Source organism: Mus musculus, chromosome 12 (assembly GCF_000001635.26).
Source record: "Mus musculus strain C57BL/6J chromosome 12, GRCm38.p6 C57BL/6J".
Lineage (NCBI taxonomy): Eukaryota > Metazoa > Chordata > Mammalia > Rodentia > Muridae > Mus > Mus musculus.
Genome location: NC_000078.6, coordinates 37,393,653 through 37,419,855, shown reverse-complemented (window position 1 = coordinate 37,419,855; position 26,203 = coordinate 37,393,653). Strand labels below are relative to the sequence as shown.

General features: G+C 35.9%; 1 protein-coding gene across 2 annotated transcripts in view; it reads right to left on the bottom strand.

Moving 5' to 3' along the window:
* The window catches only part of Agmo (alkylglycerol monooxygenase), a 340,294-nt gene that overhangs the window by 162,077 nt on the left and 152,014 nt on the right, over positions 1-26,203 (bottom strand). For both annotated transcript variants that reach the window (NM_178767.5, XM_011243875.3), the window contains exons 6-12: positions 21,100-21,166; positions 17,869-17,934; positions 17,698-17,777; positions 14,411-14,545; positions 13,820-13,936; positions 5,777-5,859; positions 4,867-4,972 (exon numbers count right to left, since the gene is read on the bottom strand). In NM_178767.5, coding sequence (NP_848882.2) covers positions 4,867-4,972; positions 5,777-5,859; positions 13,820-13,936; positions 14,411-14,545; positions 17,698-17,777; positions 17,869-17,934; positions 21,100-21,166 — 654 coding nt within the window. The remainder of the gene's footprint in view (positions 1-4,866; positions 4,973-5,776; positions 5,860-13,819; positions 13,937-14,410; positions 14,546-17,697; positions 17,778-17,868; positions 17,935-21,099; positions 21,167-26,203) is intronic.

Below are 26,203 nucleotides of genomic sequence, written 5' to 3'. Positions count from 1 at the left end.
TCTTGCTCAGCTATCATCAAAGAATCTTCTTCCTGAAGCAAATGGGGACAAATATAAACTTATAGTCAGACAGTATGAAAGATTCAGAGACCGTGGACCATTTAGCCTTAAATTGGATGTCTCCATCAAATGCATCCCCTTAGAGTTCAGGGAACCCCAGAGAAAAGTTGTGAGAATGAACGTAAGAGCCAGAAAGGATCAAGAATGTGAAGAAAACAAGGCCCTCTCAATAAATATGAACAAAGCACATGTGATCTCACAGAGCAGAAGCAGGATGCATGGGCCTGCATGGGTTTGCACCAGGTCCTCTGTGTTTATATTATGTTTTCCAGTTTAGTGTTTTTATTTGATTCTTAAGTGTGTAAACAAGAGTCTCTCTGATTCTTGTACCTTCTCTTAGGCTATTATCCTTCTGTTAGTCTGTCATATCCAACTTCAATGTGACAGCTTTTATTTTATCTTATTACATTTTACTTTGTTCTATTAAAAATTATGAATAAATACATAACCACTAGGATAAAGGTAAACAATTGTCCCATCATGCAAACTTTCTGGTAAATGGAAAATCAGTTTTCTCCCATAAAGTAACACTGGGCATACTAAACACTTCAGGACAGGCTTCTCATCCAGGAGTAGTTGACCAATATATAACAGATACCACAATTTTATCTATCTATCTATCTATCTATCTATCTATCTATCTATCTATCCATCCATCCATCCATCCATCCATCCATCCATCCATCCATCTATCCATCCATCCATCATCTATCTGCATACTTTTCCTTGGTTACAGTTTGGTCTTTTGTTTGTTTCCAGTATGCTTTTATTTTATTTTATTGGTTTTGTGGAGTTTGCTGGTGTTTTTGTTTTTGTTCTGTTCTGTTCTGTTCTGTTCTGTTCTGTTCTGTTCTGTTCTGTTCTGTTCTGTTCTGTTCTGTTCTGTGTAACCTCCTTCCAGCCCTGCCAGGCTGGTTCAGACCATCTGCCACTGAGGCTGAGCCACCTGCTGTGCTACTTTTCACCCCCCCTCCCTTTGATGTGCCACTACCTGCTACCTACCTGAGGTGGAACAGGTTCTCTAAGATCTTCCGGAGTTAACACCGAACTGTGATTTTTGGGAGTTCCTGCTAAAAGGCTGTTCTGACAACTTCACAAGAAACTTGGCATGACTGGGGATGGGCTTCCCTCTTTATAAAGTACAGATTATCATTAAACATTTGACCTTTGATCATGAAAATTGACTTAGCTCCATTCTTTCTCTCATCCAGTCCATCTAGTTCTCTGTCTTTCAGCTCGAGGCTGCCTCCCAGCTGTACCCCGTTTCTTGAGAGCCGCTGGATGGCCCGCGACAGTTGTGTGTGTGTTTTGTTTTGTTTTGTTTTGTTTTGTTTTGTTTTGTTTTGTTTTGTTTTGTTTTGTTTTGTTTTGTTTTGTTTTGTTTTGTAAGAACTTAAAGTTATGTAGGCAGAGATAGGGAACGTAGATTTCCAATGGTTATGCATTGGTGATATAAACATGACCATGTCAAGTTCTCTCAATTCCTCAGACTCATGGGAATGACAAAGCCTTCCCTAGGTTGGGATAAGAGGAATGGTAAAACATAGATTTCACAAACCACTTACCTTTTGCTAGAACCAACGTTTGTAGAATGTATCAATCATTTCTTCCTCATCCAAATGACTAACGCCTAAAACTGTTCTCCTGTAAAGACCCCCTATCAATATTAGGTAATCCATTTCTTCCTCATTCCATGTATATAATAAACCCATCTTCTCTGTTAGCATTAAGTAATAAGTGTGCTGTATGCCTTGGCTTCTGGTGTATTCACACCAGAGGACATGTTAGCCCTTGCCTCAGCTTCCCTGTGTGTATGTTCTTTTGTTATACCCTCATTGCCCCATTCAGGTCAAGTCAAAGCTGTGCATATCATGGCACAAGATGTTGATACTTAAACTTTATGCTTTACTGTTGAAATTTGTATCATATAATAATACAAAATATGCTCTTACGGTTCAATAGCTTCAGAGGTACTAAGGAAAAATATTTAATAAAAAGTATTCCTTTTTCCTTCTAACCACAAAATTCACCTTGCTTTTGCACAGTAAATTATGTGTTATGCTCTCCTTCATTTTCTGAACCATATTAAAAACATTCAATAAAGCACCTTAACTCACTTATTTGAAATCTACTGCAGGTATTTATAGATCCTCACCCATTATAGCATTGAACATTTCACATATATTATTTATAATTTTGAGACGTATCTATATTTATTCTAACAGATTCCCTATCTTTATATTCTAGCTACAGATTTTGTTTTATGAATAAGATATGATTGTTTAGTAGTCAACTGTGAGTGTTATTAGATGATTGTCACTGTTGTATCACTACAGGTAATGCTACCAGGAGTTCCATTGCATATACATCAACCCCTGCATGTTAGCATACCATTCATTTTTCAGCATATCATTCTTATAGCATAAATTCATACAAGTGAAATACTTGTTTAAAAGTATATATGTCTTTATAATGTCAAACTGATTCCATAATTTTATCAAATTTATAAATTTTGTGCTCATTACAAAATATATTTTATGTGGTAGTTTGTATTGACAATTTTGGAGTTTTGATTTTTAAAAATCACAGAAATATTATAACAAATATGTTTTCATTTTAATTCCAGTTGTTGAATATGGGCCTGCTTCAGTTTGTCCACAGCAGCTGACTATGATTTGTCTTGTGCTCTAGCAAAAGCATGGCTTTGCCACTGCAGGTACTTTCTGAAAATGTGTGATGTTTGGAATTCTGGAAATTTTTCAGAGGGTATATAAATGTCTCTAGCCAGATAGCTGGATTGTTGGTTGTTGGTGGTTGCTATTGGTCATGGTTTGTTATGTCGTTGTGCACAAAGAAGAAAAAGAAGGAGGAGGAGGGGGAAAATTAGATATCTTGACAGTAAAGATCAAACTTGCCCCAAGAAACTGGACACCCTTAATCAGCAAGAAGTAATGTAATCACAACATCTCCCTCTTTTCAAGCCCTGAATTTATTCAGGGAGCTCTTTCCGTGCCTCTCTGCCTCTTCTCTTTCTTTCTCATATCTAGCGTTAGGAGGTTGGAAGGGTAAAAGAAAAGGAGAAGAATGAAAGAAAGGACCACAAAGTAGAAAAAAAAAAAAAAAAAACCCAGCTACAGTAGCTAACTTTAGTTGTCAACCTGAAAGGACTAGAAAGACAGAGATCCAATTAAAGGAATGCCAACATGCCTGTGGAGCACTCTATTAACTAGTGTTGAAGGGCCTAGCCCGCTGTGGGTGGTAAGATCCCTAGGCAGGGGGCCCTGAGCTATATAAGAGAGGTAGCTGTGGGAAGCAAGCCAGGAAAAACCATCTTTCTATAGTTTATGGTTTCTACTTCAGTACTGTCTCCAGCTCCTGCTCTGACTTTCCACAGTGATTAACAATATCCTGGAAACATAAAATGAAATAAACTCTCTTCCATTCTGTTTTTGGTCATTGTTTTATCACAGTAACAGAGAACAAACTAAGACATTTTGTCCTTTGTTAACAGAGGAAGGTTAGGAATTATGCTTCCACTTAAATAAACTGACATATTGATTTGTCTCATAAATTGGCAAATTGTTCAGGAATCAAGCCTAATATTTTTAAAGACTCTAATAAAAAACAAAAGATAAGTAAGACTGTTTAAATATTTCCTGACAATAAAATAACAAATAATTCTAAAGAATCTCTGGAAGATCAATCTTAACTATCACTTACCATATCAAAACATAGCTTTAATTTTTAAAAAATCTCCTTTTTCTTTCATATATAATTATAAAGGATTTTTAATGCAGTAACATGGCTGTTCTGGCAAGGGATGACATCCAAATACCTCCAAGATCTGTGTGATCCAGCTAGAATGAAGACACATCACACACCTCTTACTCCTCTAGCTGGAATACAGGCATGCCCTCAGCACACACCTTTAATCCCGAACAATAAAGGTAAGTAATATTGTTTGTAGAAGCAAGCAGCTATGTTTGCAAGTGACATCTAATTAAGTGGTATACAAAGTGACAAATCAGAGAAAGATTTGATGGATATGTCAGGGATAACATATGCCCATCTCTCATGAGACTGCAGAAGAAAGAGATGCTGCTTAAAAGAGTAGTGGAGGGGGAAGGGAGAAGACAGTTTTACAGGGATAACTTAACAGAGACAGGTTGTAGGTGAAGGCAGAAAGAATCAGAGAATGAGAAGGAGCCAGAGGATTAGAATAGATTTCGAGAATAAAGGTCAAGCAGAGAAATTCGGTGAGATGCTGAGAGAAGTCAGTTTGAATCAACCAGTGTGGAGAGGAGTTTGAGCCAGAAGAGGTGAGTTAAACCAAACAGCCAGAGTTCAGAAAGAGCTATAAAATGTGAGCTTATTCAGCAGTAAGCCTGTGAGACAACAGCTACATCTGGTGATTAAAAGTTACTTTCATACATGATTACTTCTGTTATAGGAGATTTAAAATCATCAAACACTCTTTTTGTTTTCAAAACTTTTTTTCATAGGATTAGATGCCAGTATCCTTGAAAAGCCACTTTACCACTAAATTCTTGAGAACCTACAATGCATGCTAGTTTTCTTCAAAATGTTCTGCAATGTATTTTGTCCAATCTCTATAATGTAATAATATCAACCAAGATTTTGGGATAAGAAAACCATGAATTACCAATATTAACTATTTAAAAGTTATACAAATAGTAATTCAAGATATAGTGCACAGAAAAACTTAGCTACAAATATTAGGCAGAACTTCAATAGAGAGAAAACATCATTTCATGAGTGAATTAAATAATTCAGTAAATGTCTTACCTCAAATGCAAAAGATAAAGATGGAATAAGAGGCTTTAAGTGACCAAATCTGTGCAGGGTTAGGAACAACAGGCACCGGAAAGTTTCCATAGTAGCTGCCTTGGATCTGAAAAAAACATGGTGTTAATATCCATTAGCTTTAATACTGTCCCCAGGAGTTTATGTCATAATTAAATAGGAATAAACTTTACCTTTCATTTTTATGAAATGTATTTAACATACTTAAGTGGTATGTCTCTAAAGTACTTTGAACATAGTCATAAAATAATAAAAAAATGTATCTTTTGAGGAAAACCTGTTTTATCAATTCATTGTTTAATTAAAACAGTGATGAGCTATCCCAAACAATACAGGTCAATAAGGTTAGTTTGTAGAAGGAAGCAGCTATGTTTGAAAGTGACATCTAATTGAGGGGAAAGACAAAGTGACAAATCAGAGAACTATTTGAAAGAATGAGTCAGGGATAAAATATGCCCAACTCTCATGAAAACACACAAGATAGAGATGCTACTTAAAAGAGTAGTAGAGGTGGGAGGGAGAAGGCAGTTTTACTGGGAATATTTTACAGAGATAGGTTGTAGGTGAAGACAGAAAGAACCAGAGAATGAGAAGGATCCAGAAGGTTAGAACAGACTGCCAGAGTTAGATGCCAATCAGAGCAATTCAGTGAGATGCTGAGAGCAAAACAATAAAATATCAACAAATACATGTCTAGAATGTAGGGCATGTGATGTTCTCTTCAGTAGTCCACTGCTTTTTTCTTCAAATGATAAAAATGACTTAGACGCAAAACTGGTATAGTTAACTCATTTAAAACAATGGTGCACATTATACTAAGTTTGAAAAACTAAATTATAAAGATTCATATTATACTGATATTTAATAGTAGTAGAAAAAATCAATGTCTTGCCTTTGGTCCAGAAGAAAACCAATGGACGTCAAGGTCAGGATAAAGAAGAAGATTCTCAGAAGAAGAGTGACCTGGGACAGTACCTGTCAAACAAACACAGAGGTCAAAGGAAAGAACTATTTAGAGGACTTAGGAGGGCCTTAGCAACCAGTGCTGCCATGGAAACTGTCTTTCCAGCGTACCATTTATTACTCTCTTCACAAAGGTGATGGATATAGAGGACATTTTGTTTTCTAGCACCACTAAGTGACCTTATCAGACAGTTCAGAAGAAAACATATATTTTCATCGTGAACTTTTTCTTAAACTGTTATTTTTACTTTACATTTTTTACTTTTGTAATTATTTGAAGCATGTGAGTCCCCAAACATGGATAAAAATTATACATTTAAAAAATAACTATTATATTCTAGTACATATTTTTAACCTGAACAATTAATTCTACCTTAAATTCCAAACTTTATTCATGCAAGAAATATGTAAAGAAAAATGTCTTTAGAAGAGCTGTGTTGTTTAGTGGTTTTATACTTTCTTTTCTTTCTTTCTCTCTCTCTCTTTTATTTTTATTTTTATTTTTTTTAGTATTTTATGTAAAAGCTAGACTCGTCAAGAAGAGAGAACCTCAACTGAAGAAAAGCCTTCATAAGATTGACCAATAGTCAACAATTTGAGGACATATTTTTGGTTAATTTTTGATGTACAAGAGCCCAACACATTTGAGGTTGTGCAGCTCCTGGGCATCAGAAAGCTGGCAAATATGTAATTGAACAAGAGGGTTATGTTCCAGCCATAGCAAGTAACAGAATTTGGCAGCTTCAGCCAAGTGGTTCTGGCTTTAGAGTCAAGAAATCTCCTTCAGTGACTAAGAAAAGTTCCTGAGTTTAGATGGGCAGCAGGGGTGTCCCAGCATGGAGCCCCAAAGTGGCCATTGCCTGAAGCTGTGAAGGTGAATTCTGCATGGCTTAGAGATTGAAATCTTAGAGATTCCAGAGCTATGGGTTACCTACTGAGGAAAACTGCTAACAGGGAATAGAATCAGCCCAAGAGAAAGAAATGTACTGTCATCAATGAAGCTAAGAGGAGTTGGAGATCTTTGAATAACATTTTTTAATATTTTTTTTCTTTTTCTTTCTTTTCTTTTCTTTCTTTTCTTTTTTTATTAGATATTTTCTTCATTTACATTTCAAATGCTTTGACATCAGGTATGGAGATGCAGAGTTTGGAGTTTGCCCAGTTGGTTTTAAGCCTTGCTTTTGTCCAGTATTTTCACACATCCCTTGTGTTTTGGAATGGTAATATATCTCCTATGTCATGATGCAGTGGAAGCATATGATCTGAATTTTGATTTTGATTTTATAGGGACTTTGAGCTTTGGACATTTAAACATTGATGAGATTGTGATAGACTATGGGGACTTTTGATAATTTCTAATTGACTAAACACATTTTTGCATTATGTTATGGCTATAAGCTATGGGGGTTAGGGAGTGGAATATGTTCGTTTGAATAGGTATGTCCTTCATAGATTCATGTGTTGGAATGTTTAACTAGAAGGAATGGCACTATTAGAAGGTGTAGCCTTGTTAGAGAAAGTGTGTCACTGTGGAGGTGGGGCTTTGGTTTCTTAAAAGCATAAGCTATACCCAGTGTCAAGCATATCCAGTCTCCTCTTGGCTGCCTTCAGGACCAATTTCTGTCTTACATCCTTGAAAAGTCACCATGACTAAGGCAATTCTTATTAAGGACAACATTTTTATTTATTTTGTATTAGATATTTTCTTTATTTACATTTAAAATGTTATCCCCTTTCCTAGTTTCCCTTCCGAAAATCCCATATCGTCTCCCCACTCTCCCCTTCCACCCAACCCACCCACTCCTGCTTTCTGGCCCTGGCATTCCCCTGTACTGGGGCATAGAACCTTCACAGGACCAAGGGCCAAATTTTGAAGGAATTAACTGATACTAATCAAACTGAAGACTTTACTGATAACATGAAGATAAATAATTCTAAATTTAATATTTAATCACTTGGCATGAGTTGTTTTTGATTGTTTGTTTTAGATGAGGTCTCACCATATAGGCTGAGCAAGCCTATAACTTGCTATGTCCATTTATTAAGCTGCCCTCAAACTTCTGGCAATCCTCATATCTCTGCTTTCCAAGTCTAGAGTTGTAGGTATGAACTTTCATACTAGTACAACTAATGACTACTTTTGTATTACAGTTTAGTAGATGAAATTATATTTGTCACTGGAATGTATAATTCTTACTTCTCTATCCTTCCCAGGAATATTTATGCGAAATAATTAGCATTGCCTAAGAGCCACAGCAATCTAGCTAACTAGATAAGGTTCATGAACCACTTAATTTGCACAAGGAACACCCAGTTACCTGAGAACTAAATATATTGGTGCTTTTTAGTGGGTCCATTAAAAATGTCAAAATGGAAACATTCATTACAAAATTCTAGTGCTTAAGTGTTTCAGAGAGCATCCAAGTAAATTTAAAACTATAATAATATGCTTCTAAAATTACGTTCTAAATAGATACCCAGGTGCTTTGCTTAATTGCACTATGTCATCAAAGTAATCTAGCTTAAAGCCTATCACCAGTAATTTTATCATCCACCCTATCCAAAGACCATTTACATACTGAAGCCTTGGGTCAGCTTCAAACTGTTTGCATTTTATATTTGTTTTGAAGAGTATGCTAGTGTAGCTCATTTTTTTTTTAATTTCAAGAATCTATTCATAATGTCATCCCATGAAGTGGATGCTGTCAGGATAAGAAATGATTTCCTAAGTATAACTAAAATTGTAAAGTGTGTGAGTCCGGCCACTCAACACTCTATTTAAGTAGCTGGTGCACAGTGGTCAGAGAAAAATGAATGGTCTCTCACAGCTCTGTGGTAGTCATTGCATTATTGTTTTTTACCCTCAAAGTTATTTATACAGAAGTTTCACATATAAAATAAGCAAGTACTTATCTGCTCTAGTGTATGGTTAAACATAAGGGCCTCTGTGATCATAGCAGGCTTCCCTGTTCCAAGTCAGCCAGAATCATTCTATGTGATTATTGCTTACAATAGAGGAGGTTTAAAAAGATAGCGAGGAAAATACCTAATTAAAAAAAAAAGATAGAACAGTTTAAAGTCTTCATCTGCTTTCAGAAGTCCTCATACTGGAAAGGAACTGTATAATTTTGATTCTAAGCAAGCTTTCTTCTGAGTCAAATAGCAAGTATTGAATGAAGAAAAACATATGTGGATAAGCAAAGGTCCCCTTCAGAATTAATTTGTGTCATGAATGAAATATCTCCAACTCCAATTTTAACTTGAAAAAGCTTTCCACACTTGATAATTCTCTTTGCCTATCCATTATACCAGTTTCTACTATGCTCATCTTATAGGAGAGAAATCTGATCTCCAAGTATATCTCTTTATATGTGGAATGCCTACCTAAATTTTATCCAAGATCTGTTCATCTGCTCCCCAAAGTTTAACTCTGTGTATGAATTTAATGTTGAGGATGTCATTTGAAAACCAAAATGAAGGCTCCAATTTCTTAGATAAATCTCTGGTTTTAATTTTCGAATAAGTAGTAACACAAGTATAAAGAATAAAAAATGTACTGCAAGTTGTACTTGACTTTGGACCATGTTTGGACCTACAGTTTTTTATTTTTCAGGGAAAGGGTCTAGATTTTGCTTTGCTTGTTTGTTTTAGTCTTACGCATGTATCTGAACATTATTACAGCCCATAAAACTTAAGCCCAGTTTGGTTGAATGTATTAACATAACTAATGATAGACAAATTCTATGATACTAAAGGAAATGATTCCAAGACCTTACGTTAAGCAGTGACAAAGAGTGTATCGTGTCTGTGGATTCTACGATTCCTGAAACCACAGACTGAACATTGGTAAAACACTATTTATGTTGAGCCTATGCTTGAAGCCTTTGTTCACTACATGCTACAAAATTGATAAAGTACAAGTCATCTAGAAATGACGTAAAGGACTTGAGCACCTTTAAATTTTGTTAGCTGTGAGGTAAGGAAAAGGTACTTGAATCATTCTCCATGGATACCCAGGAAATATTACTTGTAGTTTAATAAATTAGGGCAGCGATGACTACATGTGTCTGTTAAGATTATGGTAGTTCAAATGGCCATTGTGAATGTTTTGCTCATCCAGGAAATTCTTGAGGGCAACTTTTGTCTTTTGTCAGCTTAATGACAAGCCATCATAGCACAACAGTTCCATCATTGGTTGTGGAATATGTAACAAAATCTAAATAATAACCAAGTACACATATAATCACTATATTTTTATTTTCATTTCATGAAATAGAATCTAGAATCTAACTCAGTGTTTTATCCTGAAGCTAATATAGTCCATTCTATGTTTTACTGGAATTTCCTTTAATTGCATGCATATAGAGAAAACTCACACAAATTTACCAAATGTTCTAAACTGAGCCATTAAAGAGAAGTATTTGACTACTAATATATGGATTAAAAAACGAAGCAATTCAGAAATACAAATGTGCAACACCAACAGTTAAATGGTGTTAAATGCAAATAGCTTCCTTCAATACAGCCTAAGTCAACTCTACTAGAAGTTGCTGCAAATCTCCTTCATTTAACTGGATGGCTTATGGCATGTCCTATTGGTCCCTCTCCTAGACCGTGTCTCTCACTTCTTCTATATGAATACTGTGCTGATTCTGCCAGCTGATTCTGGTGAGTCTGCCAGGTGATGAGAGGAAAGATGAGGAGAGCATCCTGAGGGCAGCACTACACTTGGCGAGACTGTTGCTCATGTGTAATTTGGACCTGGTGTTAATGATTGGTTTAGTACAGATTTGTGAATGCCAACTACATGATGAAACATGACATTTTTTGGCAAATTAAAAAAAAAAACCCTTTGGACATATTCTGAAAATTTTAAAACGAATTCAATAAGATTATCTACAAGAATTCAACTGTTGCCTTTGGCCACAGTTTGCCTGAATTTTGCAGGCCAACTAAATTACAGGGCATTTGACCAGTTAATAGAGACTACTTTTAAAATGCAAGTGCAATCCACACATTTATGGTTGAATGTATCTGTTCAGGTGATAGACATGTTAAGGAGATTTTGATTTTGCCTCAATACTATTTTCCATTTACTGTGTATTTTTCACCACAATTTTCTTTTCAAGACCTTCTGTTACTAACCTCTTTCAGAACATGAGGACACCCTGCTTCATTCACATTCATAGACTGAATATAAATCCCAGGAGTAATTCTACTGTCTATTTTACAGATATACAAATGGATATTCAGCTAAGTCTCGCATAGTCATACCTGAAGTATTGAAAGCCAGAGAGTCTGGTAAGCATCGTAGCTCATGCAGGAGACTCAACACTGAGTTACAAGAGAGTAAGATTGCCCATGGAAGGAACACTGAGGAGACAGCCATTCCCAAGGCTCAACTGTGTAAATCAGTAAGTTCCCCTGGATACAATTTCTATCATAAAACTGAAGAATTCTGATCACCACATTCAAAAATCTATTTCAAATGTGTAATCGTACAAACATAATTCTATATCTAAATTATGTAGACCCTACAGATTTGTTCCAGAGAAATATTCCATTGATACATAATTATTTAATGATAATGGCATTACTAACAATAACCACTATATCTAGTTCTCAGCACACATTATTTATTTATTCCAGCTACTTATGTGATTTTCAAAAGTGCTTTGGATATTTTAGTTTCAATCAGGGATCGTAGGACCGTATAGAGACAGAAGGTCAATCACTGAGCCGGTATGGAGCTGCACTGTGTCTTTTGTATAGACGCTGTAGCTGTTCAGTTTGATGTTCTTGTGGGAATGGGGTGTCTATGACTGCTTTGCCTACTCATGGGATCCTTTTTCTCTTACTGCATTGCTTCATCTAGCCCTGACAAGAGACTTTGTTCCTTATTATGACTTGTCTTGCTCTTCTCTGAAGGGAAACCAAGGAGGAGTGGATATGAGAGAAGGGGAAGAATCGAGGGAAAGGAAACTGCAGGAAGTAAAGGATGTAATATATGAGAGAAAAATGAATTTTAAAAATTAAAAGATATATTAGGTTTTTAAATTCTAATCTATTTACTAAAATATTAACTGTACTTAGTATTTTGATTATATTAATTTTCAATACTCTGATAGTTTGATTTTGTGGTTATACCCCATGCTTCATACTGTTTATTTTTCTTCTCATATGAGTTTCTGATTAGCTTTTACATTCTTGGTTTATAATTGTTGGAATGTTTTATCTAGACTTAAATTTATATATTAACAACAGGAATAATTTGAACTTTTTTTTTTAGTTTGGTACCTGACCTCTGATCTGAAACTAACTAAAAATTTATTCTTATCTGATATTTATCCAAACCATTGTTAGCATAAGTTTCTATTCAGTCCTATGTGAAGACCAGATAGTTAAAATTCTGAAAAATGGTTAGCCTTGAAAGCATATATACAAGTAATTTTAAATGGACTAAACAGGCTATATTTAGGAATATATATATATATATATATGTATATATATATATATACATATACATATATGTATATATATGCAGATATACAGATATATGCACTATAAAATTTAATAAAAAGAGCCCATAAATATGAAAAATAATGGAAAGGATTTTATGGAAGGATTTAGAGAGAGAGGAAAGGGAAGGGGGAAATATAATTGAATTACAATCTCAAAAATAAACCAAAAGAAGAAAATCACAAATTTTCAGGGATCTATTTTCCTACTACTTCCTAAAAGCTAAGTACAAGTGTACAAATATTTTCTCTTTATTAGTGCTTTACTCTGGTTTTCCTGAAAATGTTTTAATTTTATTTTGAATTTAATTACTTTATCAAAAGTGTGTTGTCTGACTGAAGGAGACCCTTAACCTTGTCTCATCAGTACATACCTAATTACAGCTGTCATAGATCTGAGTCAGCTACCTCCAAAACCTCTGCTTCTTCATCGTTTTTAGCTTCTTAGATATTCTGTAGTTACTGCAGTCTCCTTTGTGCTTTGTGCATTCCAGGAGTTTTTTTTTTTTCTTTTTCTTTTTTTTTTTTTTCATTTAGTAAACTAATTGTTGATGTTCTGTCCAGCTTAAAATAGACCTGTGTAAAATTATCATAGTTCAAGGAATAAAAACTGCATCTGTTCAGTTAAGACACAGCGATTATTTTTAGAATAACTGTGACCACCTTAAAATTCAGGATTCTGAGATTCATATTTTTCCTTGGGACCAATTCAGTGAAGTTTCTATCCAGTAATTTTATCTATCTTGCATTTTATCTACTCTGAATTTAGTTACCTTACCGCTCTTATCTACATTTTTGGACAACTATACATTCATAAAGAATATATGATAAATGAGTTCATGAAAGTAAAATATTTATTTTCCCATTTTCTCCATTTTCAGTCCATTTTACATACTTTTTGCTACTTTTGCCTTTTTCTGAACACAGCCGGTGCAGATAACGCGAAATAACTATAGTATACCCATTCCTACACTGTACCTGTTAGCTTAGTTATGTTTACATTTCCCCTAGCTCAGTTATTATGTCCATCTTAAAGAGAAAATTAGGAAAAACTACAACTGTGCAATGGAAATCCCCCAAACTCAATTTTCAACTTATTATTTAAATATATGAAGTATGTTGAAATTGGTTGAAAATATTCTTTTCTGAATTTTGAAGTCTTTATTTCAATTAGAAAAATATGGTAAGTAATATTTTAGTTAGCATGTAGATTTGGTGAAAACATTTAACATATATTATATACAACACCACTCGGATGCAACTGATTTGCTTACATTTAATACTCTTGAGGAGATTAATTTACCTGTTTATTAAACTTCATGATGTCCCTCCCCCAAAACTGAAAGCAATTATGAAGAAAAATAGAGTGTAGTCACAAGGGAATAGTTTGTTTTAATTTTTAAAAAGTACTTGTATTATTTTTCACATACTATGTTAAAATTGATGCTACCTACCGCTGTGTTTGCAAAGGTCTCTTCATAAAATGCCAGCATTACTGCAAACTGGAGGACAGTGTAGATCTTTAAAAGCTGGGATGCTGAGGATGAGAAGGGGACTTCCTGTCCTGTAACCTGGGTAGACAAAAGGAGAATTTCCTTTACTCAATGCTGCTGCTCATCTCTCTTCATACAATTCACACTGTCAGAAAAGATGAGTCACAGCGCCGGGCGTGGTGGCGCAAGCTTTTAATGCCAGCACTTCATTTTATCATAAATAAAATTAAGAATAGACCTGATTTCCAAAGGTCTTTCTGTCTCTCAGGTTTTAGGTCTCGGAGTAGAAGACAAACACACCAGAGGAGGCTCTTGCTATAGGTTTACATGGTTCCGAAAATAATTTCAATTGTTCTGCTTCCTAAATTGCACTCCCTGTAATGAACCAATGCCTACATAGTAGGTATTGCCCCCTTAATCCACATTTGTTGTGGTGTCTTCTCATTAAGCTGTCTGTATACATCATGCTGAGTAACATCATTTCACAGTTTCACATGAGGATGGTATTACATATCTAGCCTCACCATCTCTTATGCCATGCACTATACTTACCTCTGGAATTTCTTCACTCAGGCCAAGTCTTGGTTTACCTGGACCCCATCCTGGTCCTTTAAATAGGACAGAAAACTTATGGCAGAATCCAGGTGTGGTCCAGAATGTAGTCCATATATAAAGTAAATGGTGAAACTTGAAAAAAATATAGTTAATTCAAAGTAAGACAAACATAAAAAAGAAAATTAAATATAACTAACTATATAATTTATAAGTATTTCAGTTTAACTTATATTTTGTCTATAATAGACATTGTGCCTGAGAAGATAAATAATATATTGATATGTATTTTAATAATTCTGTATTTTAATTAATTCTGTACATTCTGTATATCTCCAATCTGTTCTTATCAACATCGTGGGAGTTAAGTGAAATTACAATTTTGAAGTGAAAAACTATAATTGGTTACAAATTAGCAAAGTAGAGTAAACAAGCTATGTGGTTGCTTCAAATAAAATTAACTAGCAGTCTGTGGAACTGGTAACCTTGTCTACTGACTCTGTCTCTAACACGTAACTGGATGGATATTACAATCGAACATGGAGCCATCTTAAGAGGGCTTATCAGTTCAAATACTTTTAAAACAATTCTTTAGGTTAATAACATGATATTAAAAAAACATATTCACAGACATTTCAGATTGTAGAGGTCCAAGTACTAAATAGCTCATTCTGCAACAAGAAAGGACAAGTTTAATGCCTGAGGGAGACCTTTATACTGAATTTTATAACAGGAATACTCCTCATTCTTTAAATAGCATTTATTTGACATCCACAGAAGTTAAAAACATAGGCACATATAAGTTCTCAATAAATTTTAACTATAAGAACATTTCACACAAGTACCCATGGTACATCCCATAAGACTGAATATATTCTTAGGGTTTGGGCATCAGCTCCAAACTCTAAATGTTAGAATTTTTTAAAGTACAGAAATGCATTAATGGGGAGAAAAGCATTTGCTCCCAGAATTTGTGGTCTTGCTGGTATTTTAGCAGTCCCTGGGTGAATTTAAATTGCTAAGATTAGAAAAATGGGTTTTATGGCTGCTTGAACTATTCCAAGAATCAACATGAGTTATTATGAGACTTAATGGAGACATTTCTGAAGATGAGGTAAATGTTAGAAGGAAGCTTAGCTTGGAGATTTTCACTACTAGTAGTACAGAATACTAGTATGCTTAGAACCTCCAACACTCATTAAAATACTAAATCATTTGAGTATTTTAAAAATGTACTTCAATTTTATTTGTACACATTTGGATGCTACCCATGAAAAATACATCACAAAAGCATAAAGACATTTCTTTTAATCATTTAGTTCCTATTCCCCTGGAACTTGCGTTTTCTAAAGAGATCAGAGTGAATACTCTACACATAACAATAGCAAACATATTCCTGTATGCAGTGCTAAAAATTCTAGGGGTGATAAATCCTACATAAGCAATTCAGCTTCATGCTACGGAATGTCACTGAAAGTACATACTTTGTTAGAAACTCTTAAATATCATCATTTGCCAACCTGACATTTCTCAATAAAATGAGCACCTTAGTCCCACAGGTGACAACTACCATGATGAAGAAAACACTTTGAAGGTAGACACCTAGAGGCTTAATACTTGCCTTAAATGAGCAGTAGCTAAAGAATACCTGCCTTTGTCTCATGCTGACACTTAGTGATCCCAAGTCATTCATTTGACTATGCATATGTAGTGCTTAAAATACCCGCTCACTGATCTTTTCTCTGGTATGAAACCATTATCCTCAAAAATCAAACAAACAAACTAAAACAATATATTCCTCAAAGACTTGCTTAAAAGTGTTATGAATTCATCAATAATATCAGCATCACCTATGATCTATTCCAAATTAAGTCCACAGTGTTCCTGAGCCAAATCTACACTTTACAAAAATGGTCACTTATTCACCAGGCGTATAAAACTCTCTCCTCGAAAGATGAAGCAGGATTATATATATTTTATTTATTCATATTAAGGGGAAAATGTACCTTAAGCAAGGAAAAGGGCACTTTGCTGTAAATTTTCTGATTTGGTTTTAATTTAATTTAATTTAATACATTTGTCAAGATCCAAATGTATTTATTGTGTCTCCCGAGAGATATAACCTGTTCTGAGTATAGCCTGGATAAAGATGGAAGGAATGCCAGGTAGCAGAGAAGTACAAGATGATGAACAGCAGCATTCTCCTTTTCAATTGTGGACTTTCAGTATAGGAAGGATAGCAATTGACCATAGCTGGTATGTGAAGCCACAGTAAAACGGGGGTATAATGAATGAGTTAAGTGTGCTTGGGTCTTGGATTGCTAGGTTAAATTAGCAGTTGATAATAGAAATTGGAATTATTTAAGTACTCTGAGCCTGTATTTCCTCTGCTAGAGTTTAGAAATAAAAGAACCGCGGATTCATAAGGCATTACTGATGATTAATGAACTGTTTTCTGTTTGCAGGTACTTGATGTCGCAGAGTTTCAACAGATGGCGATCTTCCTTTGGTCTCAATGTTCTGTGCAAACTGAAGTAGGTTTGCAAAGCGCTCCCATCAGGAACCTGTAATATGTTACGTCCAGGGTGTTGCATCCAACCCAGTGAGCAGAGCTGTCACTGGATGGCCATCATAGCTTGTAGAGCACTGTTACCTTTTCCTCATTTGTAATTTCGTAACCCCAGGAGCCTTTGCGGTCATCTGATGTTGACATGTTGGAACTTGGCAGACATTCTTCATTTCTCTATTGCCAACCACTAAGGCCAGCGAGCAAGCAATACCACATGTGTAACAGAAAATCGGTCTGCTCCATGAAGTCTTAGCAGGAGAGGTAATATGTGGACCTCACTGATGTATAATGCTCCTTGACACCCTGATCCAAGATGAGAAGGGCCAAGGCCTCATGTTGAATTTCTAACCAGAGTTTGAAGGCTTGTAGCAAATATTTTTCATACTGTGGGATCAGCCTTAATTATATGTCTTACCACCACTCCTGAATACATGAATATATTTCAGGTCTATTCTGAGAAACAACATGGTTTTAGAGAGGCACTTTCGTTGCATTTGAAGTATTAGATACATTTGAAAATTCTTATACTAAGTTTTAATGGCTCTTACCCATCTGACTCAAGTTGTCACTTGACCACTAAGTTATTTTCAAATTCATTTGTATGTAAAACATTTTTCACAGCAATGTAAAGTGTTTCCACCTACAATGGCCATTTTCTGCTTAAAGTTGAATTTGTGAAACTCTATGTACTCGGAGAGATCAATGCTGAATGAATTACCTGCACGTTGAATGGCTCAAATGTACCAATGGGATGGGTTAGACCATATATGACCTGCTCATTCTCTGCTTCAAATGTCCCTGGAAGATAAGCATTACAATATGACTAATGGCTTTCCATCATTTCCACAGCAGCTAATTAACTATTATGATATTTGTACATTTTACTTACCAAAAATTCTATCCCAAATAATAAGAGTGCCAGCATAGTTTTTATCAATGCAGTAACGATTTCTACCTGTGAGACAAAAATAGTAAAAGTATTTTTATCAAATAGATGAAATTGGGTTTTCAAAAATCTATTTTTCTTGTTTTAGAACATAAGAAAAATTCAAACAATAAAATGTTTTTAAAAATATCTTCTCCTCTACCTAAGTAACTGAGGAAAGTTGAGAGTGAAAAAGGTGAACTTGTCCAGGGAAGAATAACAATAGCTGGTTATTCAGTGCTGAAGAGCCAACCCTGAAAACATATATACAAGTAGCATCATACCAGGCTGAGCGAGTAAAACTGGAGAGAGAGAGAGAGAGAGGGAGAGGGAGAGGGAGAGGGAGAGGGAGAGGGAGAGGGAGAGAGAGAAACAGTGTGTGTGTATACATATGTATATTAATCTTGTATGCAAGCAATAACAATTAGTGATAAAAGAGACCGTGAATTTGAAGTAGAATTGGAAGGAATATGTGTGACATCTTAGAGGGGGAAAAGGGAAGGGTAAAATATTGTAATTATATTATGATCACAAAAATTTTAAAAAAAAATTATCACTGACAATAACAGACATTATTTGTGAGCTGTAGCCTCATTTTAATTATTTTGCAATTAATTTTATTAAAGAGATCTTTTTTAAACTCATGTGCATTTTCCCAACATTTTAACTAAATATCTACATATATTCACATAACTAGTTTCATAAAACTACCAAGAAATAACTAATTATCGCATTAATTATCATAATGTTCAGAGGAAGTAAAAAGGAAGTGAGACCATAATAAATGTATTTTGGAGCCGGAGCAATGGTTACTCTGCTGCTAAGAGCACTGGCTGCTTGTACAGTCCTGAGGTTCAATCTGCTGCACCCATGGTGGCTCATGACAGTCTACAAGTCCCATTCTAGGTAATATGACATGCTCTTCTGGCCTCAGAGGAGACTGGATGCATGTTGAATACAGATATACATGCAAACAAAAATACTCATATAAACAAAATTATAATAATAAAATAAAATTTAAAAGGAAACATATATTAGTTTCTATTTTGTTTTGATGATGCTATTTATTTTTATTTGTTTTCTTTGCTGCTGTGTCATAAAAAGATGAGAGTGATATTTGACTATTTTAATAATAAAAGGCACATTTAAAAATAAAATTACACTTGTAGTGACACCTTTTAGGAATATGCTAATTTTCCAGCTCCAAAATATATAAATTACAATTTAAACTTAATGTAACTGGCCACTTTTCTTAAATTTTGTGTGTTTTGTTGAATTAGGGAAGGCTGAAAGAAGCTGAGGAGAAGGGTAATCCTGTAGGAGGGCTAGCAGTCTCAATTAGTCTGAACCCCTGAGATCTCTAGAACACTGGACCACCAACCAGACAGCATGTGCCAGCTGATATAAGGCCCCCAACACACATACAGTAGAGGATTGCTGGGTCCGTGTTCATTCAGAGATGATGCACCTAACCCTCAAGAGACTGGAGACCCCAGGGAGTTTAGAGGTCAGGTGGGGTGGGGGATGGGGACATCTACATGGAGACAGGGGGTGGGGAGGAGGTATGGGATGTGGAACATTCAGAGGGTAGATGGGGGGATAAAATAAATTAATTAAAAATGAGAGAAAAACTAGATGTAATAATAATAATAATAATAATAATAATAATAATAATAAAGTTAAATGTCCAGAATGATATGAATGTTGCTAAAGCTGAAGGAGTTTCAATCTACTAAGGAGTCTGTATCCATGGACACACTTTTTGTGCATGCAAGTATTCAATTGATTCATAAATAAAGACAAATCCCTGAGAAAGGAGTAGAAAGCTTACATGCCAACTAAACATGGTTCTCCACTAGGAGAGAGAGAGCCACTTCCCTCTAAAGGCAATACCTGAAGACATGATTGTAATAATCACAATCACAAGAGGGTACAGAGGCATCAAGTGGACATAGATCAGGGACTCGGCTAAGCACCCTACAGTGCCCAGGACAGCTTTCACTACAAAGTGTTGATCCCAACATACAGTAGGAGACACTGTGATGCTAATCATGGTCTGACTGATGTCTGGGGAAGTGGGAAAGTGAGGTAAAGAAGGAATTCCCAGCTGTTTGTTTTTTTCAGTGTGGATTCCTCTTTCCAGATTTTCCTGTTTATGTAGAGGAATCCATAAGAATCTTACACTCCTTTGTTAACTGCTCCCAGGAGAAGGGATAGTTCTGAGGTTGAAAGAGCTTGAGTTATCCTTTCTGATGGTGCTGTGGACCTTGCCTGGGAGAAAGGGTCAAGTTTCCTTTGGGAAGACCATGCTGCAGCATTCTATTACTGCCTGTAATGTCAGGGACTAAGAAGAACAGAAGGACAGCATTCACTGCTATGTCGAGTGCCCTCACCGTTATGCCCCTAAAATGTATTCATGCAGTGTATATGGAAATGGCTTAGATACTCTCACTATTACCTGGGTCTCATTACTTGAAATGTCTGTTATGTATTCATGTATTCTAGAGTTCATACAAATTCCAAGTTTACTTTTATTTTCCCATCACAAATAATGCAAATTATTCTTAATGATTCTTGTGCTGCCCAAATAAAATGCATTTTGATTTTCACTAAACTTGGTGTCTTTATGCCTTGGCACTAGTCACACGGGGTCTTTTTTATCTAGCCAGTGCAGTCTGTGCTGAGATCCTCACTGAACAGAGGCAGGAGAGGGAAGTGTTGGTTACTGGGCTCTTTTCAAATCTCAAGATATATGTTTTTAAGTTTTTAGAATAACCTTGTATTTTTTTCTAATGTAATTGGCTTCTCGTAGTTTGTTTCCTGTAGTGTACATGTTTAGAAAATAGAAAGTCCTTTATAAGTCAAAATAGTTTTCAAGACTAATAATTTCACTGTGGACAGGGCAGATGCTTTGCACTGTGTCAGAGTACCCCGCAGAGGACTCCTTCAAGCTCCTCTCTAGATGTTTGGTGCACTTCTCAACCACAATTGGATAAGATGGAAAGAGTGTGAGAAGGTGAGGTCCACTGGTCCATGCTTTCAAGCTGAGGATTCTCTTAATAGAGGAGGAAAAGCAATACTTATTTATACAGTGTCCAGTCACACTGTGAGGTGTGTTTTTATTACCAAAGTAGCACAAGTATAACACCAAATTAAAAAAAAAAAGATGAAGAAGAAGCAACAGATCCACCTTACCATGATGAACTCTGTGATGGCTAGGAGTATTAAGGATCACTTCCAAAGGGCCAAGGGTTCTGATGATCTGCTCATAGCAAGAGAGATAATCACACACATTGTTATCAATGAATATGCATCTGCCTTACACAAATCCATGAAACTCACATGGGATACGTGATACAAAAGGCTTCAAAAATCCTCCTGTGACATCACAAAAAGGCAATGACCTCCCAGCTGTGATCATACACACGGTTTGGCAGTACCAGGCTTGTCTGACACAATTCACTTAGCTATTTTCCCATGCTTTGCTGTGTCATCCTAGAAAAATATCTTAAGCTCTTTGTAATCCAGTGCTCTCATCTCTAAAACAAAAAGTAGTGACAGGGCTATAAAATAATGGAACTCTAGACTTCTAAATGTGATGATATCTTGCATGCTTTATGGTTAAGGGGAAAGCAGCCACTATCTATCAATGGTGACACTGATGACCTGGCAACATGCCAGTGGTACAGGGAAAGAAGGAGATGCTGGGCAAAAGAGCTTGAGCTGATTATGACAAGCACAACAATACGTGTAATATGGACATATTATTTGCATACTTATTTGAAACCATCAAACATAGGTAATCCTGTAGGCAATGGCAGGGTTAGAAGAAAAACACATTTTTATTTAGATTGATGATGGCATTAGCACCATCATCATGAAAATACAATTTTGTCATAGCATAACTGGTGATAACCAGAATTTGTTTGAAAATACTTTGACAAATAAGAACAGAAAGAAAAAAAATAGAATGACAGGAATAAATGGAAATCTCTGGGTTTAATCCAAGCAGACAACACAAATATACGCTCCCGCTTTTCTGAATTTTTAGCAAAGATAGGTAAAAATGTACAAAAATGAATTTACAATGTATCAATATAGGACAATGCCTATTAAACCAACTGAAAGCATTAACAGAGCTTTAAGTTCATAAGTATATTTCCATTTATTCATTTATTTTATTTTTAACTATGCGCACTCGTGTGTGCCTTAGTATCCTTTGTGTATCTAAGTGTCATGTCCGAGGAAGTCAGAAGAGGGCTTTGGATCTGGGAGAGTTGTACTGACAGCAGTTCTGATCCATCAGACCTGAGTAAGCGATGCAAATTCAGGTCTTGGTGATACAGTGCATGTTCTTAACCACTGAAGCATGCTTCCAGACCCAGACATATGCCTGTTCATGGAGATTCTTCCTTCAGGAAGATGTGAATATTTTGCTTTATTTTATTAATCTTTATTATTTAAGGAACCAGTTTGTTGTTGCTGTTGTTGTGTAGATATTGTTCTCGGTTTATAGTTTCACATATCCTCCTGAAATTGAAGCTATAATTTCATTGGCAAATAGCAACCTGTATGTCCATAACACAGTCACTCACATCTTCTCTCTATTGTTCACTATTGATAGACCTGGAAAGTAGTCCTTGCCTACACCATAGCTGCCATTTTCTTAGGGTTTCTTGGTTTCTGTCTGAAATGGACAGATGTCTGAATGCAAAGGAATGTGAAGTATTATATACCGTATGTTACTTTAGATTCTTCCCATTATTCCATCCCTTTCATTATTCCTTTCTTCCTTGTTCTCTATGTCTCTGCTCTCCATGAAGATATTAGACAACAGACCTGTTTTATTTGGCAGTACAACAGTGCTGTCAGTCACTGGGTATGAGTAGAGTTATGACGGTGCCGTCAGTCACTGGATATACGTGGGCTTGCAATGGTGCTGCCATTGGGTGTGAAAACCCACTTGGCTGTTACAGGTCCATTACTGAGAACTGTGACACAATTTTTCGAATCCTACCCCTCTTCTTCTTCCTCTTGCTTTCTCCTCTTCCCACCTTCTCATCTCCTCCATCCCTCTTTCCTTTTATCCTTCTTCCCTTTCCATTTTCCTCTCTTCCATCTGTCCTAACCATCCGTCTTTCTGTCTCTTTTTATATATCTGGCCTGGAGTAGGAGAGGTCCAATCCTTCTATTTTCAGTTATTTTCGGAAGACATGTATTTTAACCTCTAAACACAACTCCTTTTTCTCTATCAGAACTTATGTATACATCAGCCTGTTTCATTTCAGCACTTTCGAGTAGTTTGACTCTATGTCTCCTATTTGTTAAAATATAGTCCTGTGTAGTAAAGCTAAGTCTCACAAATACAGTGTTAATCACAGGAGATTGAGAAAGAGTGGTATGTTTTATTACTTACAACCTATCACTACATTATTCTCTACTGGTGGAAAACTCTGTGTACAGACCAGAGGTGATGCTGGAGGGATGCAAGAGTGGGCTCCCCAGGACTCAGACCCTTAAAAACGGATGCTTTTTGTCCAGCTTTTGTCTCTGCCAGAGAACCAGATGGGCAACGAGTGAGCCATTTATCCCTGTTTGTCTCTTTGGTGCTTAACATTTGTTAAGAAAACAAACAACGAGAAGGGTGGAGGGGCCACACAGAGCCGCTCCTGCTGCCCAGATGCTTTCCGGAGCTTGGGATCTGGCATGTGTGCAGCCGGATCTGAAGCCACACCAGGGGCAAGCGCCTTCAGATGATTGCAGTCTTGGCCGAGCGGCGTGATTTTTGGGTTTTATGTTTTATTATTTTTTTTAATGTCAAGATTTTTACCTTAGGGGAACGTTTGTTCCTTTAGGCAAAAATACAGTGATATCAATATTGAAAGCTCCTTTTTAAGTTCTTAGGTAAAAGCCAAGTCCAACAAAGTCAACCACAGTTAAATTTCCTGGTTCTGAGCCTATGAGTACTGCAGAGTTGAGGGAGACCACCACAGGGCAAATGATTCATCATTCAGACAAACCGGTCAGAAACTCTCATGTAGAAAACCCTCCGATTCAAAGTCATGGAGAAGTCATTAATATTTAATAAGAGCTGAGCGTAACGGTTTAATTATCGCCCACTTTTGCAAATTCAGCCATTTAGCAATTCAACCATGTCTCGCTAGGGCTGACTTCCTGAAAACATGGTAGTTTCTCTGGGAATAATCGGACTCATTATAATTGTTCAAAAACGTTGTCTTAATTTATTAGATTTAAATGAGTTACTTGAAAATACAGAATTTAACAGCAATAGGGCTCAAATATAGTATAATTCAATATCCTATCATGAAAAAACAACCTAAAATGTGAAGTTATGGGGGCTAAATCACTACTCTAAATATTAGAAGCGTATAATAAGCCTTGAAGTCTTTCTAACTTCACCTGAAAGAAGTTTCTATTTTTTATCTTATCTATTTTAAATACATATAAAATTATTTTCTATCAAATAAAATGAATCAAAATTTGTGTAGCTCTAATAGCAATTTACAGGTAAGCTCTTGACTACACAGGAATGGAAACAATTTTGCTTATTTGGGAGGTTTCTGCATCTACGCTGCCTCATGGTTTCTGTGCCACTGGTTCTTATTAGGCCACAGAAGCAATGCAGTCAGTCCCATAATATTTTGCTTTTGGGGCTTTATAATCTGAGCAACATGGGTGCCCGGGCAGGCCGTGGAAAAGCTTCAGAAGGTCGGAAGTACTTTGAAGTTTTATACCAACATTTATGATTACTTTCTGGGGCGGAAATATTACTTCATCATATTCTGAAAGGTAAATACAAATTTCCAAAAATTAATAACTAATATCTCACATCTAGGCAGAGATGCCCATAGGTTTTTTTTTTCCCTATACCAATCCTATTTGTATTGTGCTGTTAGTTTCCACGTCATTAAAACTTGTATGTCAACTTGTTTTTTAAGACTACAAAACAAAAACCTTAAACATGTTTGGCTCATTCTTGAAATCATTAACTCTTTTACCAAGACGGTTACTTGGGCTAATTACCTTTTGAGGATAAGAAATTATAAATGTGTAGACAAAAAACATTAAGATTTTTGTGATAGTGAGTTCTGTGATAAATTATAGGAAACTTTGCCCATCAGAATTGAGTCAATTGTTGGACTAGTCAAAGGTTCCTTACTTCTCATTCCACAGTCCTTATTAGGAATGCTGGAGAGTCTTTTATATAAAAACAAGTGAACGAGAACCAGGTGATGCTGTCATTATCCCTGTATGGCATTTCCTTTTATTAAAAACACATTTTAAGTACTTAATTACTTTTTTCTTTGAGTTCTAAGAGTCAAACCGAAAGCCCCATGCGTGATAGGTACACATTGATAGAGCCACACAGTATGCGTCATTAGACTCCCATGCAAAGACCTTGGTCAGACTGAAGACAGCCTCAGTTCATACTGCCAATACGCTTTCCTGGGAGGTGTTTCCACTGTTGTCTCTGCTTACTCTCTTTAATCTACCTCTCCTGTAGGCCTGATGGACTCCTGCCTTTTCAGAATATCTATCTGAATGCCACATTCTCTACACAAACTAATGACTTTTCAAATGAGAATTCTGCCCTGCCCGCAATTTTGAAAACATATTGTGAAAACATTAATTTGTGTCCCTTTGTTCTGTGTTCACGTTACTTAGGTTCATCTCAATACTATACTGTACATTTAGTAAGAATGTCTTACGTTTCTTGTTTCTTACACTATGTACAAACTTCAGAAATACTGTGACTTCTCAGCAACATTGAATTTATAAAATCAATATGCCTTCCTATTCTCACCCTCTTATGCCTTCATAGGGATGATTGGCTTACTCTGGTGAAAATGTTTTATTTGTCACAACTGCAGGAAGTTGTAGAGGATTGCATCCTAATACCCAGTCTAATTTCACTAGGCAATTCACAGAACAAAATTAAGGTAATATAAAATATGCTTAGAGCTGAGGTTGAATATGCTGCCATATGGATTTAGATACCTTTCCTATAGACCCTTTCAAGTCAAGGGAAGAACATCAAGTGATTTGGGCATTTTACTTTAGAAATTGTAGAGGCAGTGTTTGAAGGACTGAGCCTGGCCATTCTAAAGCCAGGAAGGTAATAAATCAGTCCAGACAATGGAATTGAGAGCCAGCAAAGTAAGATCAAGGATAATGATTGATCAAATGACTTGGCATTAGAAGTAACAGCCAAAATGAAGGTGAATGGGAGATGAACAGAAATTACAAAGCAATAAAGGAGAGGAGAGTTGGGATAATG